Source organism: Dipodomys merriami, unplaced genomic scaffold, assembly GCF_024711535.1.
Source record: "Dipodomys merriami isolate MVZ:Mamm:240054 unplaced genomic scaffold, mDipMer1.0.p SCAF_91, whole genome shotgun sequence".
Classification (NCBI taxonomy): Eukaryota; Metazoa; Chordata; class Mammalia; order Rodentia; family Heteromyidae; genus Dipodomys; species Dipodomys merriami.
The window spans coordinates 5,106,719-5,129,635 of NW_027206524.1; the positions used below are offsets into that span (position 1 = coordinate 5,106,719).

Here is a 22,917-nt window from a genome sequence, read left to right on the forward strand (position 1 = left end):
GTCAGTCTTGGGGCTTGAACTCTGGACCTGGGTGCTCTCTCTCAGCTCTTCAGCTCAAGGCTAGTGCACTACCACTTGAGCCACAATGCCAGTTTTCTGGTTTATTGGAGATAAGAGTCTCACAGACTCTCCTGCCCAGGCTGGCTTTGAATGGTGATCCTCAGATCTCAGCCTCTTGAGTAGCTAGGATTACAGGCGTGAGCTACCAGTGCCTGGCTTCTGTGCTGATTTTGTGTCCTGAACTTTGCTCAATTTGTTCTACAAATCTTCTAATGGAGTCTGAAGGTGTTTTAATTATAGGATCATCTTACTTTCTATAGATATAATTTGACTTCTCATATTTGTCTCCTTTCTTATTCTCCCTTGCCTTAATGATCGGGGTAAAATCTCAAGTGCTACTCTGAGTAAGAGTGGATAGTCTGGTCTCATTCCTTGTGTGTGTGTGCATGTGTGTGTGTGTGTGTGCACGCGCACGTGCGTGTGCGTGCTTGCGCATGCATACACGCGTGCCTGTGCTTATCCTTAGGTTTGAACTTGGGCCTCCATGTTGTCCCTGAATTTATTATTCTCAAGGCTGGCACTCTATGCAGCTCCACTTCTGGTTTTGTGTGTGTGTGTGTGTGTGTGTGTGGTAAATTGGAGATCAGAGTCTCACAGACTTTGCTGCTCAGGCTGGCTTTGAACCACAATCCTTGGATCTTGGCCTCCTGAGCAACTAGGATTACAGGTGCAAGCAACCTGTGTGATCCATTCTTAGTTTTAGAGGAAGTGCATTCTCCCATTCAGTGGGGTGTTGAGGGGGTGGGGTGGTGCCAAGGCGTGATAATTTTATATCTAGTTTCCTCAGCGCATTAATCAGGAAAGGATGTTGAATCTTGTCACAGGCCCGTCTCTGTATCCACTACTCTAACTATATGATTACAAAAGAATTCTCGATTATATTGATGTCTGAATGACATTTATTGATTTCCATGTGTTGAACACCCTTCCATCTCTGGAATGAAACCAACTTGGTTGCATTGTATGCTGGTTGTTTCTTTTTAATATTGCTAAATTGGGTTTGGAAATTTATTGAGAACTTTGGAGTCTATTTTCATCATCAAGGATATTGTTGAATAGCTTTCTGTCTACTGACTTGTTTTGGTATCTGGTTCATACTGGTTTCATGGAATGAGTTTGAAATGTTCTTATTTAAAGTTCTTTTCAAGTCCTTATAGGATTTAGCAGGAAATCTGTCTGTTCTGGAATTTTCCTTGTTGGGAAAGGAGATTCAAGCCTCTTCCAAGTTGTCTAGATCACAAGTTTTGAAATTATTGCTAAGACAGAGTGACTTTCTTGGAATATAGACGCCCAATCTAGACATAGTAATTTAGTAAAGTTGGGAATGATTCTCTTGCATATAATCCTGTATGCTTTATTGTGGAAGGAGAATTACCATCTCCATTTTAAGTGACCGCATGTGACTTGGGGAGATGTCAAGGTAAGAATGCAGTTCAAGCTGAAGGCCCACCAAATAAGAACTATTTTGAGTATTAAATAGTACATGCAATGTATTTATTACCAGTACGTGAAGGCAACAGTAAGTGCCCAATAAATGTTAATGATGTTCTTTTTCCACATTTTCCCTTAGTTGGTTAAAGGTCTCGAAGACAGAAACCATTTTTTTTTTCTCCATGAGTACCATTAAGGTCTAGAATAGTTTTTAATAAAAACTAAATGTCTTGAATAGCATTTTGACCTTTTAATACTTCCCATTTCTCCTTGCCATGCTCTTTCTAAACTTTCCGAGATCCCTGTGGTTCAGTTTTCGTTTTGAGCTCTGTTAGAGGAACAATAAACTCTATTCATGGCAGTGTCATGGAGCAGTACGCTTCTATATCCATTGGCCTGTGACTCAATCATTCCAGTATTGGGCAAAGGTATAACATAAATTTCTTTTTTTTTTTCCTTGAAAAGTATATGTAGAGGTTGGGTGCCAGTGGCTCATGCCTGTTTTGCTAGCTACTTGAGAGGCTAAAACCAGGAGGACTGAGGCTGGAGGCTAGCCCTGGCAGGAAAGTTTATGAAAAGGGTCTAAAACCATAGTTGGGTGCTATGGCATGCACCTGTTGTCCCAAACTATGTAGGAGGGTGAGACTGGGAGGACTGTGGCTAGTTAGTCTGGACAGAAAAGTCTCTAGAGGGAAGCTGGATGCAGTAGCATACGCCTATCAGCCCAGCAGCTATAGGAAACATAAAGATGGCAGATCACACAGTTCAGGCATGCTCCTGGGTGGGAAGTGAGAACTTATCCTAAAAGTAACCTGCATAAAACATGGCCAGAGGCATGGCTTAGAGCACCAGCCTAGACTGTGTGAGGCCTTGAGTTCAAACCACAGTATGGCCTCTCCCCTCTAGCCCCCATTCATATACATCAAGAATCACAGATAGGCAGCTATTTAGAGCACACAGTTAATTTGCTCAGTGCTGAGGGAAAAGTTTTACCCCCTTCAAACAGAAGATCTAGAGGCAGCAAAGAGAATTCTAAATTTAATTCCAAGTTCACGTAATCTAAAATCAAAGTTAGATGAAAACAACTACCCTTTGAGATCAGGCCTCAGGACACGCAACCCCCCTCCCCCCATATTCATCTAATCCTTTTTTGGGTGCCAGTGCTGTGGCTTGTACTTGGGGCTTTGGTGCTCAAGGATAGTGCCCTATGACTTTGAGCTACAGAGCTGCTTCTGGTTTTCTGGTGGTTAACTGGAGATGAGTTTCATGGATTTTCCTGCCCAAGCTGGCTTTGAACCGTGATCCTTAGCTCTCAGCTCCCAAGGAGCTAGGATTACAGACATGAGCCACGGCATGCAACTCATTCAAAAGCAGAGGAGGACTTAAAACTCCCAGGTATTTTTCCTTTTAGCAGGAAACTGAGAAGTACTCACAACCAGAGCTAAAGAAATACAATAAAGCATTTTCCCCAGATTTTATTAGACAAAATTTACATACCAAGGATATGTTGGTAATGAGTTTTCTCTGTACCAAAATAGGCAGTTTGAAAAAAAAAATTCTCTCCAGTCATCAAACATGATCTGGTAGGGAAAATAAACACTGGCTAGCAGAATTTGGATCAAGATACATCATAGTCTTTGAAATTTTCAACCAAGAAAGTATGCGGTTGGGCCAAGGATACAGCAGATCATTGTCATTCAATGTTATGCCTTGAAAAGTTGGAAAATACCTTGGAAATAATGTCTTTATTTATGCAAAACATTAGATTGCTACAGGTAAAATTCTATGTTTCTGTACAACTTAGAGATAAACCGCATATGTAGGTCTACGCTGCTCCCCGCCCCCCCCAAAAGAAAAAAGCCTTTGTGCAAGTGGATTTGTAGTCCTTGCTCCTTAGAGGAAAACAATTCTTTTTTTCTGGATTAAGACAGTATATTTTTTGGAATCCCTTCAAAATGGGGTCATCCTTAGAGGAAACCTGAAGGGACCTCAAGAAGGGGAAGACGGAGCAGGGATGAAAAACCAGTGGTGTTCACAAATTCATGACTCCCAGAGCACTGATGTCCTGGTGTATGTCTAAAGTCAACTGGGTACTTCAGCCAATGGGTTCGGTCTTAGGAAAATCTCTGGCAATCAGTACAACTGGGCTTACTGTTCCTTTGATATAAGCTCACAGGCCATGTATCATTTGAGGAACACGATGGAGGTGTAATTCCTGATATAAATAGTTGTCTAAAACCTCACTTGTTTGGTAAACAAGATTTAAAAAAAAAACAGTGAAGAAAAACCCACTCTTTCTTGAGAAATTGTGACTTCTGACCCCAGAGCTTCCAATCAACATGGATTATCCTCTATGAAGTGTTCATTGCAAAGTGAGGTTTGGTTGTCAAACCACCTCTCCCAGTCAATTAATGCGCCACGGGACTGTGAACTCTGCAGAAGGATATTTTATTTGACAGACAGCATGGACTTCATACATATCCATTATCAGTGCCTTTGAAAACCAAACAACTTTAAAAGTTAGCAGCAGTTTTCTGCAAGTACAAAAATACACATTTGTTACATAACGTATCGTAATAAAATTCTTCAAGATATATTATACAAACTCAAAGCATTTTTTAAAGGATCAGTCCAATATATTATAGATTGATGGGAATATAATAAAGTGACACATAGTCTGTCTTCCAATCATACAATAATTTACAGCAATATTAACAGATTATTCACATTAAGTATCACAGGAGTATCTAGGGAACACTGAGTGTAGAGATGGTTGCTAAAAAACACTTAGTGACTATTTTCTTTTATGTGTCCAATGGGGTGGGTGGGTTTTTTTTTTCCTTTTTCCTACCTGCTATGATGAAAGACGATGACGATTTTTAAGTGTAGAACTAATTTCTTCCAGTAAGACACTCCAGGCCAGAAGATCTTCATTCACATCTTGCAGTTCTGTCAGTAGTATGCCCTAAGGTAAGGGGAGTCCCTGCTGACTTCCGTATTATAGACCACAAAAGATGCATGAGCAATATGGCTAGGTATGTGGTGGAATCTGCCTTCTATCCGACTGAGAGGGCCAGTGTCATGGGGGGAGGGGCTGGAGGCTCTTTGGGCAGAAACTTCTAAACATTAATTATAATGATCCAGAGCGTACAAGGCCAGGTTCTGGAGAAGTAGGATGAATCCTTAGCTAATACTAAAATAACTCCTTAGAGAAGACAACATTGTTCTTATCCTATAACTGAAAAATCCAATGTTTAGGAGAAGAGTAAAACATTGGATACAACAGTTGCCGAATGACGTAAGAAAATAGTTTGGAATATGCACAATTGTGGCAGGGACCAAGTCCTGTGGTTGAAGTTGAGGCGGACTCTTGGAGGACAGTAGTTAAAATAGAGGAGGCGGAGTTCATAGCTAGCTCTGAGACTATCCTCCTACTCTGGTTGGCAAGGCCCAAGAATCTCATGTCCTGGAGTGAATCTTCAAGACAGAAGAAGGATAATATATCTAAAACCAATCTTTTTTTTTTCTTTTCCCCAAACTATTTAGAAACCACACATCATTTGGGACATGAATATGAGAAAAAAAAAAAAAGAATTCCAGAGGGACACTGAAAGCCAGTGACCATTTGAGAAAACCCTTTTAGCTCCTTAATTCAGTATTGCAGTTTGTGACTCTAGCCAGCCACACTCTGAACTGGTATCTCCATTGCAAAGCTGTGACAATTAGAGAAGGCATGATTTAGAAGTGGTGTTTGTGGTTCCTGGCTAACAGCAATCGAAGAGCCAGGGCTGCCACTGAGCCATGCCGCGTGCGGATGACATTTGTGCAATGGATAAAGGGGTGTTATTGTACTGAGTGCAAACCCGAAGAAAATCATGAGAAAGTTTGCACGCAGTGCAGGTCAGTGCGGGGGGTATAATGGAGAGTAGCTGGGTGGATCTAAACAAAGGGCTGGTTCTTGGATTAATCCTGAGGTCATTGTGATCTTTCACTTTTTAAATTATTTAATAATAACTGTTCTAAGGCTTGAACTCGGGAGCCTGGGTGCTGACCTTGAGCTTTTATGTGCAAAGCTAGCACTCTACCACTTTTGAACCACAGTGCTATTTCCAGCTTTTTGGTGGTTAGTGGAAGATAAGGGTCTCTGGATTTTCCAGTCTCGGCTGGCTCTGAACCACAGTCCTCATATCTCAGCCTCTTGAATAGCTAGGATTTGTGAGTGACTGGCACCTGGCTTCATGGCTCTATTTATATAGTTGTAAATCATCTATTTGGGCAGTAGCCTGCCTCTGCCTTCATCCTTTTCTTTAGCCCTTGCTAGCAGTACTCACCCCGACAGAAACTTTTAAATATTGTAATGAATTTTTAATGAATATTTAATAGTTTGTTTTTTTCTTGCTGATACCAATGCAATAACAGTCTTGAGCAGCTCTGTTGAAACATGTCTCTGCAGCTTCCATGCATTAATTAGTAGACCAGGGAAATTTTACTTCCAGAGCAGTCTTTTCCTGTGTACTATGAGTAATGGCTGTCAGATGGTCACTTTCTACATAAAGAGTTGCAATTTTTGGAGTATGCTCTTTGCAGAGATACCTTTTTGAGAAGGCCCTGAAATGAGAAAATATTTTCCTCTTCCCCCACTTCCCTTTGCTCCTTTCCCAGAATATGTTTCCTGGAGCTTTTGCCAACCAGTTCAACACTCATGAGAAAACAAATCCATCAACACAAATGATTACAAAAAACAAACCAAAACCATGATATCATAGTACTCATTCATGGCTCTTGAATTAACTATTCTTTCCACTCTAGCTGGATCCTAAAATGATAAGTTGTAAGGACATAGGAGTAAGAAAGTGCTAGAGAAATGGCTTAGATTTGGGGGAAAGGTTGTGTGTGATGTCCTTTATGACCATATGTAGTTTTCTTCCTAATGCTTTGATTAGTGGCCATTTTCTTGGCCTGTCTCTTAAGAGCATCCTAGGTGTGCTGATGGTTTCACTGTGTTGTTCCCTCACTCCATGGGTCATAATCAGGACACCAATCTCAAAGACGCTGACACAGTCGGCAGAAAGGATGTTTTCTAGCTATCTGTTAGGCTATCTAAAAAGAATATATCAGAAAATGACCAAATCCCCAGCATTAATAGGAAAAGTCTCCCAACGCTTTCAAGTGATCACATTTTTTTTCTATTTTTAGCCTGAAGACTTTGCCAAGGAATCTCAATTGAGCATTTTGTCCTCAGTATTAGCATCATAAATGGGGGGTGGGGAGAGGGGTATCACTGTGATTGTGATATTATTATTATTAGCTCAGTTCCTGTCCTTGTAGACAACGTAAGATTCTGTGGTTAAATGTCTTTGGTTAAATGTCTGTCTGCATCACCACCAAGCACTGTAGAGCCTGGGCGGCGGTCATCGGGGCTGGCCATGGGATCTGAAGCCACCAAGCAGGATGAAGCGCCTTCCTGAGGCCAAGGATCAGAAGGGCACCGCCCTTGGTCCTCTTCTCCCTCACTGGGTCTGCTCTCCCCCAGGAGGAATGGAGAGTCGCAGTGATTCTCCGAGTCCTGACAGGGATAGGAAGCATACCACTGGCTTGGTTGCACGGCGGCCGTGGCCAGTTCTTCAGCTGCCCTTAGGGGTTTGTCTTCCGGTCTCTGTGGGACAGCGCTGGCTTCGGGGACATCAGAAGCCTGGGGCAGGGACTCTGACAGTTCTTTGAGAGAACCGATTTTCTTTTCCTCGGGCCTGGCGGTCTTGACTTTCTTTTTGAGGGACCAGTTTTTCAAACTGGCTAAGCCACTTCTCAGCCACATGCTGGGGTGCAGCGTCACACAATGCCTCTGTGAGTGCCACTCGAAGATGTCTTTTCTTGTGGAGGCCAGATGGCTGCTGGCCGGCTCTGTAGAAGGACCGGGCATTCCCGAAAGGAGGCCGGAGCCCAGAAAGTCTTCAGAAGAAAGCTCATCCTGTTTGCCTGGAGCCTGGAAAGTGCAATCGATGGGAGAGGAAGTGTCTGTGGGTGTGAACACGGAGTGTTCGGAAATCTGTGAAAAAGCACTGTCCTGGGAGCTCACCGAGGACCCCGAGGGGGAGGTGCCCGGGGAAGATAAGCTGGAGTAGCTAGTCCTGGGGCAGAGGTTGAGTCTGGGAGGTAACACCTTCTCAGTGCCCTGACTGGTGGCGCTGGTCTTGCCCACCTCAATCCCCAAGACCAAACTCTGGTTAATCAGCTTTTGCCCCTCCATCTGTAAAGACTTATGCCGCTGGAGATAATCCTCCTCTCCGTGCAAGAGACCCCCCTGGCAGCTGCTTTCATGGAGTTGCTTGGAGTAAATCCCCCTGAGATAGGTCAGCTGGCAGCTCTGGTCATCGATGTTGGGTTCTGAGCTGCGCCTGCGCATCAGGGAACTCTGGCGGGCACCTGCTGGACGGTAGCCTTCTGCCTCCGTCCCGAAGGGTTGATGGCCACCAGGGTCCTGGAAGGTCATGTGACTAAGGGAGGCCACAGAAATCGCCACTGGTTTGGACTTGGGGAATTTCCCCGCATGATGTCCCTGGGGCGCGGGGGTGTGTTTCTTTCTGGGGTTTTGCTGAGGGGTGTTTTTCTTGCCATCATCCGTGCCCGTGACCGAGCTGTGTTTCCAACGTGTCTGCCCCGCGTCGTGCAGGGGCTGGTGATTCTGCTTCAGGGAGTCTTCGTCCTTCTGAGACAGCACCACATCGCAGCTGGACTTGCGCATCTTCTTCTGGTAAAACTCCCTGAGATAGGAAAGTTTTGAATCCAGGTAGTGGATGGTCGGCTCGGAGCAGCGCCGGTGTCGCCGGGGGGCTTTGGGGGCATGGGGTGTCCCCACGGACTGGGAAGTGGGTATGCACGTGTCAGGGGGGTCCCCAGCATGCTCACCCAGGGATACCTCCCCGTACGTTACAAGAACGTTCACCAGCTTGGACTCGAGGGACGGTGGCAGCTGAATGTCTTCCTCTTTGGGATGCTCCAGATCAAAATCGTTGAGGTTCAACAGGCCTTCGACCTCGGGCTGGTCGAGGTCGTAGTCGCTGAGGGTTAAGACCGAGTCCATACTTCTGCTCCCTTGGCCAAGTTTCTTGATGAGGTCGCGGCCCGGGGCATCAATGTCCTCGTTCAACTCGTTTTCCAAGCTGTCGTAGGAGGAGTCATTCATTTGGAAGCAGGATGTATCTGTCAAGAAAAACCAAACCTGCTATTCACACTGTGGCTGCCACGAATACAGCCCACGATACTTTCAAAACCAACCTTCCATTCTATTCACAAGAAGGGGGAAGAATGCTTTCCTAAGTGTAGAAGATAAAGCCAAAAAGCAGACCCCCCAAAAAAAATCCTGTTAGGATATATTAGATATATCTCAGTTCCTCTTGAGATAAGATTTTTCTAAAAGCAATGACTATTCACCCTGAATCTAAGAGGGTGGTTGAACCACTTATGAAGGAATGAATGTTAAGTAGAGCTCTATTTTTAAAACTCTGCCTGCGAATGTGGACAGCACTGCTGGTCATACAGAATTAACTGTAGTCTTGGTGCAACCATTTGCGAATCCTATCCATTTCTCATACACCAGTTCTTCGAAGTTAAGTTCATTGTTAATCTTTACAACCAGAGCAAATAGTCTGGCGCCAGTGCCTCATGCCTGTAATCTGAGCTACTTGGGAGGCTGAGATCTGAGGATTTCAGGTAGCCCAGGTAGACAAATCTGAGAGACTCCTAACTCCAAATAACCAGAAAACAACCAGAAGTGGAATTGTGGCTCAAAGGGCAGAATACCAGCCTTGAGCAAAAATAGCCAAGCAGGAGCACAAGGCCCCAACTTAGAGCCTCAGCATGGAAAAACAAAGACATCATTATAATCTACATTTTATAGATGGGGATACCGATGTTCAGTCAGTGGCGTAGAATACTTGGCAAAAGAGAAAATAACCAGTGGCTCAGGAATTCATATTCTATATAGGTTGTATGCCTTTGAATCCATAATCCATTCCATAGCTCCTAATGATGCCAGCTGTGTTCTGGCTGTTTAAGAGCATGCTAGGGAGGAGGAGGGGAAGGGAGGGGAAAGAGAAAGAGGAGGAGGAGGAGGAGGAAGAGGAAGAGAGGCCCTTGACTTCCCTATTGCCTCACTCTAGTTTGAACCACTGTAGTGCTATTATACATATTAATATATGCTACAGTTCCTCATCAAGTGTCTTTAACAGAGTCAAACTATCATCATACCATAATATAGTAACAGTGCCAACTTCTGGGACCTCTTTTTGCATACTTTTTACCCACCCTGCCATGCTGAGAACACGTTCCATCTGCATAGCCTGCCTTGTAGAAGGGAACAGAAGCAGCCCCACAGACCCAGGTCAGACGAGGCTTTCTTCTCCCCTACCCCCCATGGGCCCTTGGACAAATAACTCATAGACACAGGCCTGTTTCCTGGAGAACTTCTTCACCATACCTGACGCGGTCTCTCTCGAGTCACAGCTCACAGAAACCTCTCCTAAGAGGGAAGTGATTTCTTCTCCAAATATCCTACAGGCATTTTCTATCAGAAATTGTATAAGCAGAGAAACCTGTGCAACAAAAAGGACACAAAGTACTATGTTCACATATGAATTATGATTTTAACCAATAAGTGCAAAAAAATGCCCGAGGGAAAAAAATATAAATGTCCTTTAATAACGAGGATACTGTTCAAGAGTAGTTTGGGCGCAGACATTCTAAACGGTGGACTAAAGCTGCTATTTGTGGCACCACTATGCTACAAAAAAATGCTACACTTTACCAATGGTTTTATCTCTTTTTGTCAGTCATGGGATTTGAACTCAGGGCTGGAGTGCTGTCCCTGCACTCTTTTAGCAGGTGAGTGCTCTACCACCTTGAACTACAGTGCCACTTCCCAGTTCTAGGTGGTTAATTGGAAATAAGAATCTCATGGCATTTCCTGCCTGGCTTTGAATTGTGATCCTCCGATCTCAGCCTTTGGTGTAGTTAGAATTACAGGTGTGAGCCATCAGCGCCCAGCAGCACCTTTAAAAATCAAGTATTTTTCACAGGTGGTTTGGGGTAAAATAAAATACATTTTATCAGGAGCTTGGGCTTCTCTGTGGTTATACCATGAAGGAATGAGCCAGCTAGAAAGGCAATTTGGGCTTTTCCTGATGAATCTCTTCGACTTAGTCATTGCCTTCTACTCTGCTCTCTGATTGGGTATTCTTGAGGAAGAGAGAAGAGGCGATGGGCTAGTGGGGTGGGGGAGTGGGGGTCTTCAGTACTACTCCACAGCGATGTACTGGAGGCCATCTGTAGTGCCTTTGTCCCGGTAGATGAGGCCAAGGGGCAGAAGAAATGCTGGGAGCAAAGGGGAACTTTATGTGGAATCTCCTAATGAACAATCAGTGGGGGGGGGCAGTGATTTCTATATTTACTGTATCATCACCTTGCTATTTCAGATGAGAACACTGAGTATAACGCCTCCTGCCCTGCACATCACCAGGTGGTAGGGCTAAGAACTGAGTCTTCTATCAGTGTTTTTTCACAAGTGCTTTCTTATTACTCTTTAGTTTTAGTTAGTCCTATTGTCTAGAAGGCTAAACTTTAGCTTCCTGCCTAGGCTAGAACCCCTGGGTGTTAACAAGTGCCATGTGTAAGGAGGTACACTTCCACTATTTAAGAAACGGCTCTGAATGTGTTTCAGAATGAGCATGGAGACCCTCTGAGGCATGAATGCGGGAAAACCCTTCTTTACCTTCTTTGTAAATTCATTTTCTAGTGTTGGGCTGGAGGAAGTAGGAGGCCAAAGAATGCTCGGAGCGATACACACTGCTAAGTTAAAGGCAGTCATCTGATTAGCTGAACAATGTCGGTGAATGTTGTACAGCACCCCAAACAGATACCTTAGGAAGACCACGTTGGCTCTCGGAAGTTGGTCTAATAGCCTAAAGACAGACAAAAAAAAAGGACTTTTAAAGCAAAGCGTTTAATTTAAAAATCTGGTCAAGGCAGACACACTTCACTTAGCGGAGGGAGCCAGGCAGGGTGAAAAGACCAATCAAGAACACAGCTCAGACACGCAAGGCATTCAGTTAATGTGGTACTGTGCAAAGTGAAGTCTGAATATACAGAAAAGGAGCAAGTCAGCGCTTTGAAATTGTTTTTTAAAATTTTTGTACATTGTCTTTATAAACTCAATGAAAATGTGAAAGAATGCAGAAAATGCCTACTAAAAAATGCTGCCTGTGGGATCTCCCTGAGCTGGTGCAGTTGTTTAACTGGGGCAAACCCTGCAACACCTTGGAATATTCTCAACTAAAACCCACAAAAGCTTTCTGATAAAATTGCTCCTTTATTTCTAAGTAGCAACACAGGATTGCTATCTCTTGGTGAGGACCCAATCTTCGACCTTAAGACTTCCAGATCCATTCTGAAAGCCTGTGATCTGCTTGTAGGTCAGCTTCAAGGTCAGTTTCTGTTCCGGGTCAGGGTCTCACACACAAGTCAAGCTTATTGCAGTCAGTTATACTCCATTCAGATTTTAAAGTGATCATTCATGGAAAGTAAGTGTTAACTATGTAGAAAACACACACTTAGATCTCTCCATATGCTCCTATTGGTGATTGTTGCTTTTTTCTTTTCCTCTGAAAATCTTGGGGAAATGAGATAGGTTGATACTCATTGAACAACCAAAGGCCTTTCTTCAAGACTTAAGGTTGGGGCTGGGAAGGTGGCTCAGTGGTAGAGTGCTTGCCTTGCATGCATGAGGCCCTGGGTTCGATTCCTCAGCACCATATAAGCAGAAAAAGCTGGAAGTGTCACTGTGACTCAAGTGGTAGAGCGCTAGCCTTGAGCTGAAGAGCTGAGGGACAGCGCCCAGGCCCAGAGTTCAGGCCCACAGCCAACAACAACAACAACAAAAAAGACTTAAGGTTGATAAGAAGAAACCAAAACACGCTGTAATAGAGCAGGCGATTATTGTGTATATTCAGTGGAAAAGCATCTCATTCATGTGGTATCTGATTCTTTGGGGCTCTAAAACTTTGGATTATTTTAAATGTCTAAGGTATAGAGAACGGATAGCAGTATATCTACATTGTGGTACTTTAAAATCTTATTCATTAATGAGTTAAACAGAAACTTTGGCATGTTTATGATTGCATGAATGTCAGTTTTACATTTTTCACAAACATCCCTCTATAGGAAACAGTATTTTGGATAATATACAACCGAGTATAGAATTTGATGGTTTTGGTTTACACCAAAACTGTAATGGAAGTGGAGGAAGTACCAGATTACCTGGGTTTGGCTTCTGGTACATCTCTGACAATTAGACTACTATCAGTCCAACATCGTATGTCAATAATTGTAGATAACTGGTATTTGAAAACTGTTCTAGGGAAAAAAAACTAAGCAAGTACAAGCAACTAAATAATAATGGGATGCAAGGGTTTTCACAGAGACTGAAGTATTTTTTTTTTTTTTTTAGTACAAGCCTAGGATTCAAACTCAATACCTGATGCTTTTACTCATTGGCTAGCACTCTACCAACTGAGTCTTCCCTCCAGGCCCTGGAGTATATTGCTTTGTGAATAGGCATTTCTTCCCTATTCGCTTACAGTGTAGAGAGCACTAGGGAATATGGGGTGGCCAGCTCTCCCCAACAATCCCCCTGTTCATGAGCCTCAGCATCACATTCCTTGTGATCAGGTTGAGACTATGCAACTTCCCAAGTCCTTCACTCGTCCTTCTGCTGTGTTCACAAAGCACTTAACAAATACCTTCTATAGCACAGATGATAGGCATTTATCTACCTCTAATCCACTCTCTACTCTACCGGACCTGTAGTTTCCTAAAGAGGATGGAACAGGTAATTTTCTCTGCATGATTTCAGTTACTGGATGAAATCCCAAAGGAATTATCTTATTAGCTGAGTAGCTCTACCCAGATTAAGATTATTAGCTAGTGGACTAATGTATTTCAGCTACTATGAGATTCAGAGGATGTTCAGTTTAAGTAGCCCACCCTAAGAAAAGTAGGGAGAAAAGCAACATCAATGACAGAAGCAGTAAAACCTCAATGGACAAGCTTATAACAGACATGTTTTAAAAGCATTTTTGAGACAGGATAATTTACCTTTGAATTACATTTATCTTCTGTTCATCATTTCCTTGATCCATTACACAGACCCAGTGACCATAGAGATCTGATGAAAAAATACTTCCCGGAATGTTTCGTAGAAAATCCTTGCATAGATTAAAACAAAACAAATATTTGACACCATTATTTCTCATGTAAATATGTACTGGAGAAACTACAAAACATTTTTGTTGGAGTAGTTAAGGTCTACTACTCTACTACATAGAGCTTTCAGCCAACTCTTGACTTTGGGGGGGGGTTGGTTGTGGGGCTTGAACTCAAGGCCTGGGTGCTGTCACTGAGCTCTTCTGTTCAAGGCTGGCACTTTACCACTTTGAGTCAAGCTCCACTTCCAGTTTTCTGGTAGTTCATTTGAGTCTCACAGACTTTCCTGCCTAGGCTGGCTTTGAACTTCGATCCTCAGAACTGTTTCTTGACTTATTTGTTATTGTTAGAATGAAATCACTGAAGTAATCAGAGACTAGATTATGGTGCAGAAAAATGAAGGCCAGTCTATTGGGGATGAAACTTCTGGAAGTTTACTCCCTGTCTTAAATAACTAAGTCAGGGGAATGTACATCACTGTATCTGTGGCAATCATTCTTCATGTACTTCCAGCTCAAGGCATTGTGGGAAGTGCTTGATACAGAGGAGTCTGAAGCAAAGTCTGCTCTCTTGGAACATTTTATTCCAGTGATCTTGGCACACACATGCATTAAGGCTTACGTGGGTTCTCTCGTCCAATAGCTCTCGTATGTTTCAGGGGTAAAAGCAAGTGGATGGATGCTTTACTATGTACTGGGAACCTGTGGGAGGGACAGCACCTGCCCTTACCCTGGAAGAGCTCACCTGCAGCTGGAGGTGGGGAGGAAGGTCTCTAATTGTAATTAACGATGATCATCGTCACCGATTTCCTATTAGTGATATAAACCTGCTATGCAAATAATGAACACATCCCTTCCTGCGGTCAGCCCTAGGCTGAGCGCCCCGTGCGGGCTGGTGTGGCGGATCAGGACTATGACACAAGCCATGTGGTCTGGTCATACGTGGCTTGTGCAATTCTCCAGCTGATTTTAGGAGATCCGTCTGCAGCATCCCGCAGGCTGGAGTCCCAACTTCGGGCTCTCATGCCTTCTTTACCTGTGTTGCTCCAACAGTTGATTCTGGTTTCTTCTTCCTTCCTCTCCCCCGTCTGCACCCCCACCCCTACCTAGCTCTTCCATCTCCCCTCCTAAATCCCAGCTTCCCTCTCTCCTCTCTGCAGCTCCCTCTCAGGCCTCCAGCTCACCACACCCCACCACTCGCTCCTCCTCCTAGCCTTCTTCCTCTTCATCCTCTCCTCCTCCTCCTCCTCCTCCTCCACTAGTAATCCTCCTGCACCCTTCCCCACCACGTCGCCTCCTCATCCTGGTCTCCTATTCCTCCTCTTGTCACCCTGCACTCCCCCTCTTCCACCCTTCTCCCCTCCTCCTTTTCCTCTCCTTGTCCTCCTCCTCTTCTCATCCTTGGCTTCCTCCCATCCTCATCCTTGTCTCAGCTCCTCAACCTGTCTCCCTCCCCTTCTTGTCCTCCCATCCTTCTCTCCTCCTCCTCAACCCCTCCTCAGTCTCTCCTGGTCCTCTTCCTTCCCTCCTCCTCCTCTCACCCCCTCCCCCATTTTCTTCTCCTCTCTTCTTAACTCACTCCTCCTATCCGCCTCCTTCCCTCTTTTTCTTTCTTCTCTTCCTCCCACTTCTTTCTTCCTCTTGCCTTCCTGTCCTCTCTTCTTCCCCATCGTCCTCCTCTCCCTCATCCTGTCCTCCTATGCCTTCTCTCTTCCTCCTTTCTACCTCCTCATGCTCCTCCTCCCCTTCATCCTGTCCTGTTCTCCTCCTCCTCTGGTGCCGTCTTTTCTTCCTCTGTCCTCCAGTCTTCCTCTTTTCATCCTCATCTCCTCGTGCCTCCTGTCCTCCATCTCTCCCGTCTCCTCCTCCCTGTTCCCATCCTGCCTGCCCTTCTCTCCTCTCAACTCTAGCTTGGTTCAATCACTCTCCCCCATGTCCACTTCTCTTGTTCCTCTCTTCTCCGCCCTCGCCCTTCTCCTTTCCTTTCGCCTCTGCCTGGCCTGCGCGCCCTCCCCGTCTCTCTCCTCCCCTCCCCACTCCTCTCCTCTCCTTCCTTCTGCCCCTTCTCCCCCTGCCCCATCTGACTGTTCTCTCTTGCTTTTCTCTTTCTCCCCTCTGTCCCCTCCCCCCTTTCTCCTTTAACTTGTGCTTCTCTCTTGTTCACGTGTCTCTTTTCTTTTCTCTTTCCTTGCCTCTCCCTTTCTCCGCCTCTCTCTCACCTACAGCCCTGGCCTCTTCGTTGCTCCCCTCTCCTCCTCCTCCCTCCCCAGCAGGTTGACCTTATACAGCCCTAGCTGTATACAGCCCTAGCTGGCCTTGTACCTTTTAGTCTCTAGTCTTCAAGTGCTAGGATGACAGGGGGCTTACCATCCTCATACCTGGCTGGCAGCAGCTTTTAAAGCCCAATGATGACTGTGTGAATTAAAAAAGACAATCTATGGCGATTCTTTGCAGATAGGAATAAAGCTCATATAACCAAACTCCATGTTTGGTGCTGCAGGCCTAGCCCACGTGGCAAAGAAAGGGGGGGCTCTTCCTACCTTCAAGACAGATGCTATCACAAAGACAGACTCGCAGTCGAGGTTGACTTCAACTCCAGAATTCAGTTTCTCCTTTAGCTCTCTGCAAGATTTCACGTTGGCAGACTGCCTGAAGATGCCTTTTGTGAGCGGGCCTTTGTGGTTCAGAAAGCAGAGCATGGCCTGTGCGGAAGCAAAGGGAGAAAACCCACCATGGGCACGTGGCTCACACCCACGAGGACAGGTTCTTGGCTTTCCTGGCTTCTAGAGTCAGAGTGGACGCCTTGAAGGACAGGGAGCTGGGCCAGGGACTCGAAGAACCCAAGTCTCATTGTTCCTGGCTGATAGTGATCATGTGAGAGGCTAAGGTAGATTCTGTCTACAGAGCAAATTCTAAGCTATCTCAGTTTTGGAAATCCGTAGACTAGATGGTCAACGTCTTCTGAGATTCTTCAGTAGCCAAAGCAGATTTCTATTTTTATTGGAAGAAGGAAGATTCTTAACCAAAGCCAGAGTGGGTGGGGCCAGATTGCCTTCCCTGATTGCTCACTTCCCGGTAGTTGCCATGCACCAAGGAGACTCACCAAGATAGGTTTGGGCAGATTTTCGTTCTCACAGATGTCTGGCAGAGGAACTCCGAAGAGCTGTCCTGGCATGGGCGACGTTGGTGACATGGGCAAGTTGTCCAGGTGAGTGCTAGAGCCCCGCCAGAAGGCCCAGTTGATGATAGACCTTCTCCTTCGATACGTCTTCTGACCCGAGTCTAACAAGATGGGAGATCATTGGGGAAAGCCGTTTAATTCACTTCACCTTATTTCTTTCTACAATGGCTCAAAAAAAGAGAAAATGGTGTATGGAAGCCCTATCAAAGCAATCTATGAAATTTCATTATAATACTTTACAAAATAAGGAAGAATCATGTGGGATTTTATCCACGGGGCAGGGGGAGGGGGAGACTAAAATGGGTATCTTTTTAGAACTTTGGTCCTGAGTTCATAGGTAAAATGAAGGGTCGATTAAAAACTTAAAGCAAAATGTGCGTCTATGCCCACACAATTTCCCCCTTAGCTCTAAGAGACAGGAAAGGAGAAAGGGGAGAGAGGAAGGAGAAAAGGGGGCAGAGATAAAAACAAGATAAAAGCGTAGAAGAGGAATGAGAGAGGAGGAGTTTGCTCCTATTGTTTTCTAGACACAAAGAATTCTCGTTTCCTGATTTGCTTCTCTACTACTGAGACAGGAAGCTAATGTTTTACAAAAACTCTTATGTATCTTTTTTCAGTTCACAAAATATGTTTACAGCAGGACAGATCCCATGCAAACTTGAGAGGAACCTCTAGGCCCCAGGGTAGTTGGTGATAAACTCTAGAAAGAAACTTGAACTCCTACTGGCTTGAACAAGTAGAGACAAGAGATAGTCCCAGCCCCTGGAGAATGGGGCTGAGGGGAGGGGTTGGGGGTGTTAGAAAGAGAAAGCTTGATTCTGGAAGCCCCAAGTATTGTAGGTAAATTTATTCCACATCCCCAGCTGACACCTAAAGCAGGGATTTGTAATTCAAGGGGAAAGGGGTAGACAAATGGAGAGAAGGGAGATGGTACAGACAAGAATCCAAAATGAAGAGCTTGAGGGAAGGCTGGGGAGGAAGAGGGTGAACAGGAAGGGCGATGTTGGTCTAGAGTCATCATATTCACAAACTGCTTTACTGAATGGTGACTCCTTTACAACTACTTAAAGATAATAGAAAAAAAATCTGGGCAAAAGCACAGGCTATGATTCTTTTCATTAGTGCTTCATTAGTGGATGACACCGCTGGAGAAATGCAGGTGGCACTCAGCAGTGTGGGTGGGGCTCTGGCTATGTCTGCAGTCCCGGCCGCCTTCTCTTTTAAGTGTGTCCTTCCTAAGTTTGCTCATTTGCTTAAGCCTCTTGTTTGGGTTAGGGCAAGTTTGGGTGGTTTTATGTGAAACCTCACTATTCTAATACTAGAGCCTTTATTATGGGGTAAGGGAAATCTGTGTTCACAGAGAATCTGGTGCAATAGAAGGCTAATAAGGAGGGAGAGAGGTTTCTGCAGAAACCATTAGTCCTTCTGCTTGCTCATCAGGACGGGAGGTACAATCAGCTTTCTAACACAGCACTGACAGCCTCTTTTCTCTTTTGATAATGTGATCATAAGGGAACACACAGTATGGTGTGTTACAGTCAGTACAAAAGAGGCATTGTAGCACCTGCAGCGCTGCCTGAGCCTTTGGCTGGACCCGGGAGGAAGGTTAAAGCAGAAAAAGTACCAAGGATAGATGGGGCAAATGAGGGTTACTGGCTACAAGTTGGTGATGTTCGGTATCAGTTTATAAAACCACCTTCTGAAATGCTCTCCTATCAATTAGCAACTTTCAAAAGAAAAACAACAATGTACCTGCTTGGGGTAGAGAGTTGGGTCCTGGCTTGAGTGCTACATTTATGCTGGGGGAAGGAAAGCTTTTGAGTCAGGCTGGCTGCGTGGAGGAGGGAGAGAGCTGCTCACCACTCAGTTGCTGGCTTAACGCCAGGCGGCTGGGCTTGAGGATGAACTGGCACTGCATGTCGCGAGGAAGGTGTTCAATGAGGAAGGGTTCTTGGAGGTTTGGAGGCGTGCCGGAGTCCCTGGATCCCCGTGTCAAGAGTGCAGTGTCTCGAAGGTGGCTCATTTTAATTCCATAGGGGAATTCATGCCCTACCAAGAGAAGACAAAACGAAATACAAACATGGACTTGGGACTGATGAGCATCGTGAGTACGTGTATGACAAAGTGGACTGTGCTGCCCGCCATTCATCCCTGTGACTTTGGGGTACAGAGAATCTTTTTGTCCCTGTGGACCTACTTGTATGCCCTGACTGTTAAAGAGACCACTGCAGGAAGGCAGGGGACCCTCTGGGAAGTTAGCGCCACTATGTTGGGGGAGGGGTAAAGGGAAGGAGAAAAAGTATCTTTTAAGAATCCCTTACTGAGAATGATGGTCTGCCTTGGAGATGAGTGCATATGCTGTCTTTTTTTTTCCTCCTAGGTTGGCATTTAAGAAGGGCATTTTAAAGGGTATTCTAGTTTCTCCTTTGACACTAGATCTGAAAAATCTTCAGGCAACCCATGATTTAAAATAGTTATCCTGCATCATGAGCTCCATAATACACAAGCATTGTAAGGTTTGGGCAAGGAAATGTTCGTGGCCAAGATGATTTAAAGAACAGGATGAAAACGATCCTTGAGGAACATTACTGATTGTTTTGTTACTGTTTATTAGTTATGTAATTGTCTGCCCAGGAATATTATTATATTATTAGCTATGCAATTGGGAGTGGTTGTTTTATACTTCCCTCCCACTGACTCCTCCTGAGGGTGGGTTTTTTAGAGGATTAAAGTCATAGTAATAGATACAAAAAGAAAACCTTGGCCATCTGATTGGAACATGGTTGTTTTCCTCTGCCGTACTGTAAGTCATTCCATTCTCCCAGTGTAGTCCCTAAATACTGTTACTCTCTGTGCTTAAATAATGGCACAGAATAAGTTTACTTATTACAGAACTCAGTATACTCTTCAGGCTCTTCCTTGCTACCTGGCATACACATACAATGAAAGTGTATTATTAACTGCCAGGGATTAAGGCAAAAGGCTCTTATAATGAAAAAAATATGAAATTCATTTATCAAAATAGCCAGCAGCTAATTTACAGTTGTTTTCTAATACCCACTGAGACACAGAATTAAAACCTTATGCATTTTTTTTTTTCTTTTTAGTGTACCAGTCCTATCCCTTGAACTCAGAGCCTGGGCCTGTGTGCTGGTCCCTGAGCTATTTTGCTCAAGGTGGATGCTCTACTATTTGAGCAGCTCCACTTCCAGCTTTTGGGTAGTTAACTGGAGGTAAGAATCTCAACAGATGTTCCTGCCTAAGCTGGCTTCAAATCTCCATCCTCAGATCTCAGCCTCCTTGATGTATGATCTGGTGGCATAATCTTATTAGGACAAGGTAGCAGTAGAAGCTTTAAATCGCAATGTTCCTAAAAGTTATCATCTCCTTAGTCTTCATTGCTTTTTAATAAATTACATTAAATTATATTGTTATTTTAGATACTTGATTCTATAATGACAACTTACATTGTTCACTTAAAAAAATGACATCAAAAGAAAAATACACCTGAAATGCAATCAGTCTTGCCTTTAGCTCTGCTGTCTAGCCTCCTCTTCTGTATTAGAATAGAGAGAGACATTTTGCAGGAACCTTTTGTCTTATATGTCTGGGGTCAGTGGTGGTGACAGGGTTACAGGAGATGATGCAAATGCTTGCTTTACACAAAGCCTAGCAGGTACTACTCACTCATTTCCCAATCTGCTATCGACACTGTCCCTTGTAACTAATCTACGTCAATTAGCTACACTGCATGAAATTATTGATCAAGATGTATTTTTTTGAAGTGAGGTGTCACCTGTTTATAATTCCTACCAACAACAGGAGGAGTGTAAGGTCTGAAGACCAGCGTAAGCTAGCCTAGTGAGACTCTGTCTTAAAATAGCATTCCTTACAACAAATGCTGGAAAACTTGGCTAGAGGAACAGTATAGTTCATTAGTTTTGTAAATTACTCTCTAAAGACACTTAGGAATCAGCATGGGTTATTTATCTCATTTTTTAAAGAGGCTTAGGAAAGTTCTGGGCACAGAAAAGATGATTAGATGCTCACTGATGATGGATTATAGGAGGTTTCCTATAGAAGCAACATAGTAGGAAAGGAGGGAACAGAGACTTCAAGAAGTGAACATAAAAACTTACATATGGAGAAGAATACCAGTACATATTGCTTTCTCACAGAGAAATTAGAAAACGTGACAAGCTAAAGTGAAAAAGCAAAGTGAATATTTTATATTTCTTTCCCTAACTGTACCATTAGCTTGTGGCATGAAAAAAAAATCCAATTGTCTAGCACGCAGTAAATGGTTAGTAGGTATTAAATGCATACCCCATGAAAGAGGTATATTATGGATTGGGACCACTTCCAAGACATTTAGAATTATAGTTATGACAGAATGCCGGCTTAGATTTCCCCAGAAACTTACCAATGAGTGGGTATGGTGCGGCTTCTTTTCCAGAATTAACCCATAACTGGTAATCTTTCTCAGAGCCCTTGGAGATAAAAGAATTAAAAGTCACCATACATCTTTCATGTTTGACACTTGCATCATAAAGATACACTTGGGGGGGGTATTTTATGCTTTGCAAAAAGAAAATTCAGGGTCATGGGGATAGTTATGGTTTTTCAAGATGGTTTTGCTAGTTCCTACAACTCATCTCCCATGCACGAAGGATTGGCTTCCTCTTTACCAGGCTACAGATTCCCCGCCCCCTCCCCCACAACTGCAGTGGGGTCAGGGTCTCACTACATAGGTGATGTGAATGAGAAATCAATATGCCACTGCACAGATTGATGCAAGAAGCTTGGAGGAGATAGATAGATGGCTTCAGTTGGGACAAGAACAGTCCCGGAAACAGAACAGAGAGGTTTACCTAGATAAGGGACTGGGTCAAGGAAAAGCAAACCCGTCACCAGCACTATTCTAACCCAGTAATACTATTAATCCATGAGAAAGAGACAACACTCTATCACTTAGCTCCTGCTGAGTCTGCCAGCCAGGGACAAAGCAAAATGTTTCACACGAATAGTCAAGTGTGTTGGTGATATTTCCTATTCTTTAACTGCTCTTGGCTATGGCAAAGGCCCAACAGACAACTGCTGGTCACACACACAGATTGTCCTATCTATCTTCTTCGTCCCATCCCTTGATCAGAGAGGAGGAGCAATCTAACAACTCTTTTGATTTTTAGGCAGTATTGAAAACACCGTGAAAATCTCTTTAACCAGGATTAACTAAGGTAACTCGCATTCCTGATTAAATAAAACTTAAGTTTTGTCTGGTCTAAGCAGACTAAAATCCGTAAAGAATTATAGATAGGAAAAATGATTAATGTATTGAACTCTTTCCCTACCCCTTAAACTACTCTTCTCTAAGCTCTATTGATAGAGGTCAGAACTCGATTCAGTCATCTCCTTTGCTAAACTTTTATTAATTAGGTTGTGTGTCCCAAATTGCGGTAGCACTGAGTTCTTTCAGCACAGCATGGTGAAGAGCAAATCTAAATACATCAGCAATACTACGGCAGATGCTAAGTGTGCCAGACCACATCATTGTCACCGGAGTATCTTCCTGGAGACTCTGACTGAAATGTTTAGGTTCTTTGCTTGTTTGCACACCTCAGAAGCCCTTGCCTTCAATTAAAGGACTCATCACAGGCTTTGCAGAGCTCGCAGGGAGCCATGGGATGAACCCCCCCCCATCCTTAATCTTCTACCTCATCCTCAGGTATACGCCAATCTTTCCCACTAATAAAATTTCCAAAAGTTTCCTCTGCCCCAGAAAGCAAAAAGTGAGAAACTACAAGCAAAACAATGTGGACTGCACACTAAGGATCTTCAAATTCATGACAGCGTCCAGAGCTCTCCTCACTTACAAACTGCCCTGAGTCTCATCACCCACAAACCACCATATCGTCAGGACCTGTAGTCAGTGAACAGGGCCTGTTTATGTTAATCATACAAAAGGGTCTCACTGCATTCTTCCCATACATG

General features: G+C 44.1%; 1 protein-coding gene across 1 annotated transcript in view; it reads right to left on the reverse strand.

Annotated features, from left to right (window-relative positions):
- Positions 1-3,928: 3,928 nt before the first annotated feature.
- The window catches only part of LOC138821297 (rho GTPase-activating protein 20-like), a 57,092-nt gene continuing 38,103 nt past the window's right edge, over positions 3,929-22,917 (reverse strand). Inside the window, exons 8-15 of the mRNA XM_070013428.1 lie at positions 21,350-21,416; positions 18,787-18,975; positions 16,849-17,027; positions 16,286-16,447; positions 13,639-13,748; positions 11,258-11,447; positions 9,968-10,082; positions 3,929-8,691 (exon numbers count right to left, since the gene is read on the reverse strand). Of these exons, the coding sequence (XP_069869529.1) occupies positions 6,839-8,691; positions 9,968-10,082; positions 11,258-11,447; positions 13,639-13,748; positions 16,286-16,447; positions 16,849-17,027; positions 18,787-18,975; positions 21,350-21,416 (2,865 nt within the window). The 3' untranslated portion in view covers positions 3,929-6,838. The remainder of the gene's footprint in view (positions 8,692-9,967; positions 10,083-11,257; positions 11,448-13,638; positions 13,749-16,285; positions 16,448-16,848; positions 17,028-18,786; positions 18,976-21,349; positions 21,417-22,917) is intronic.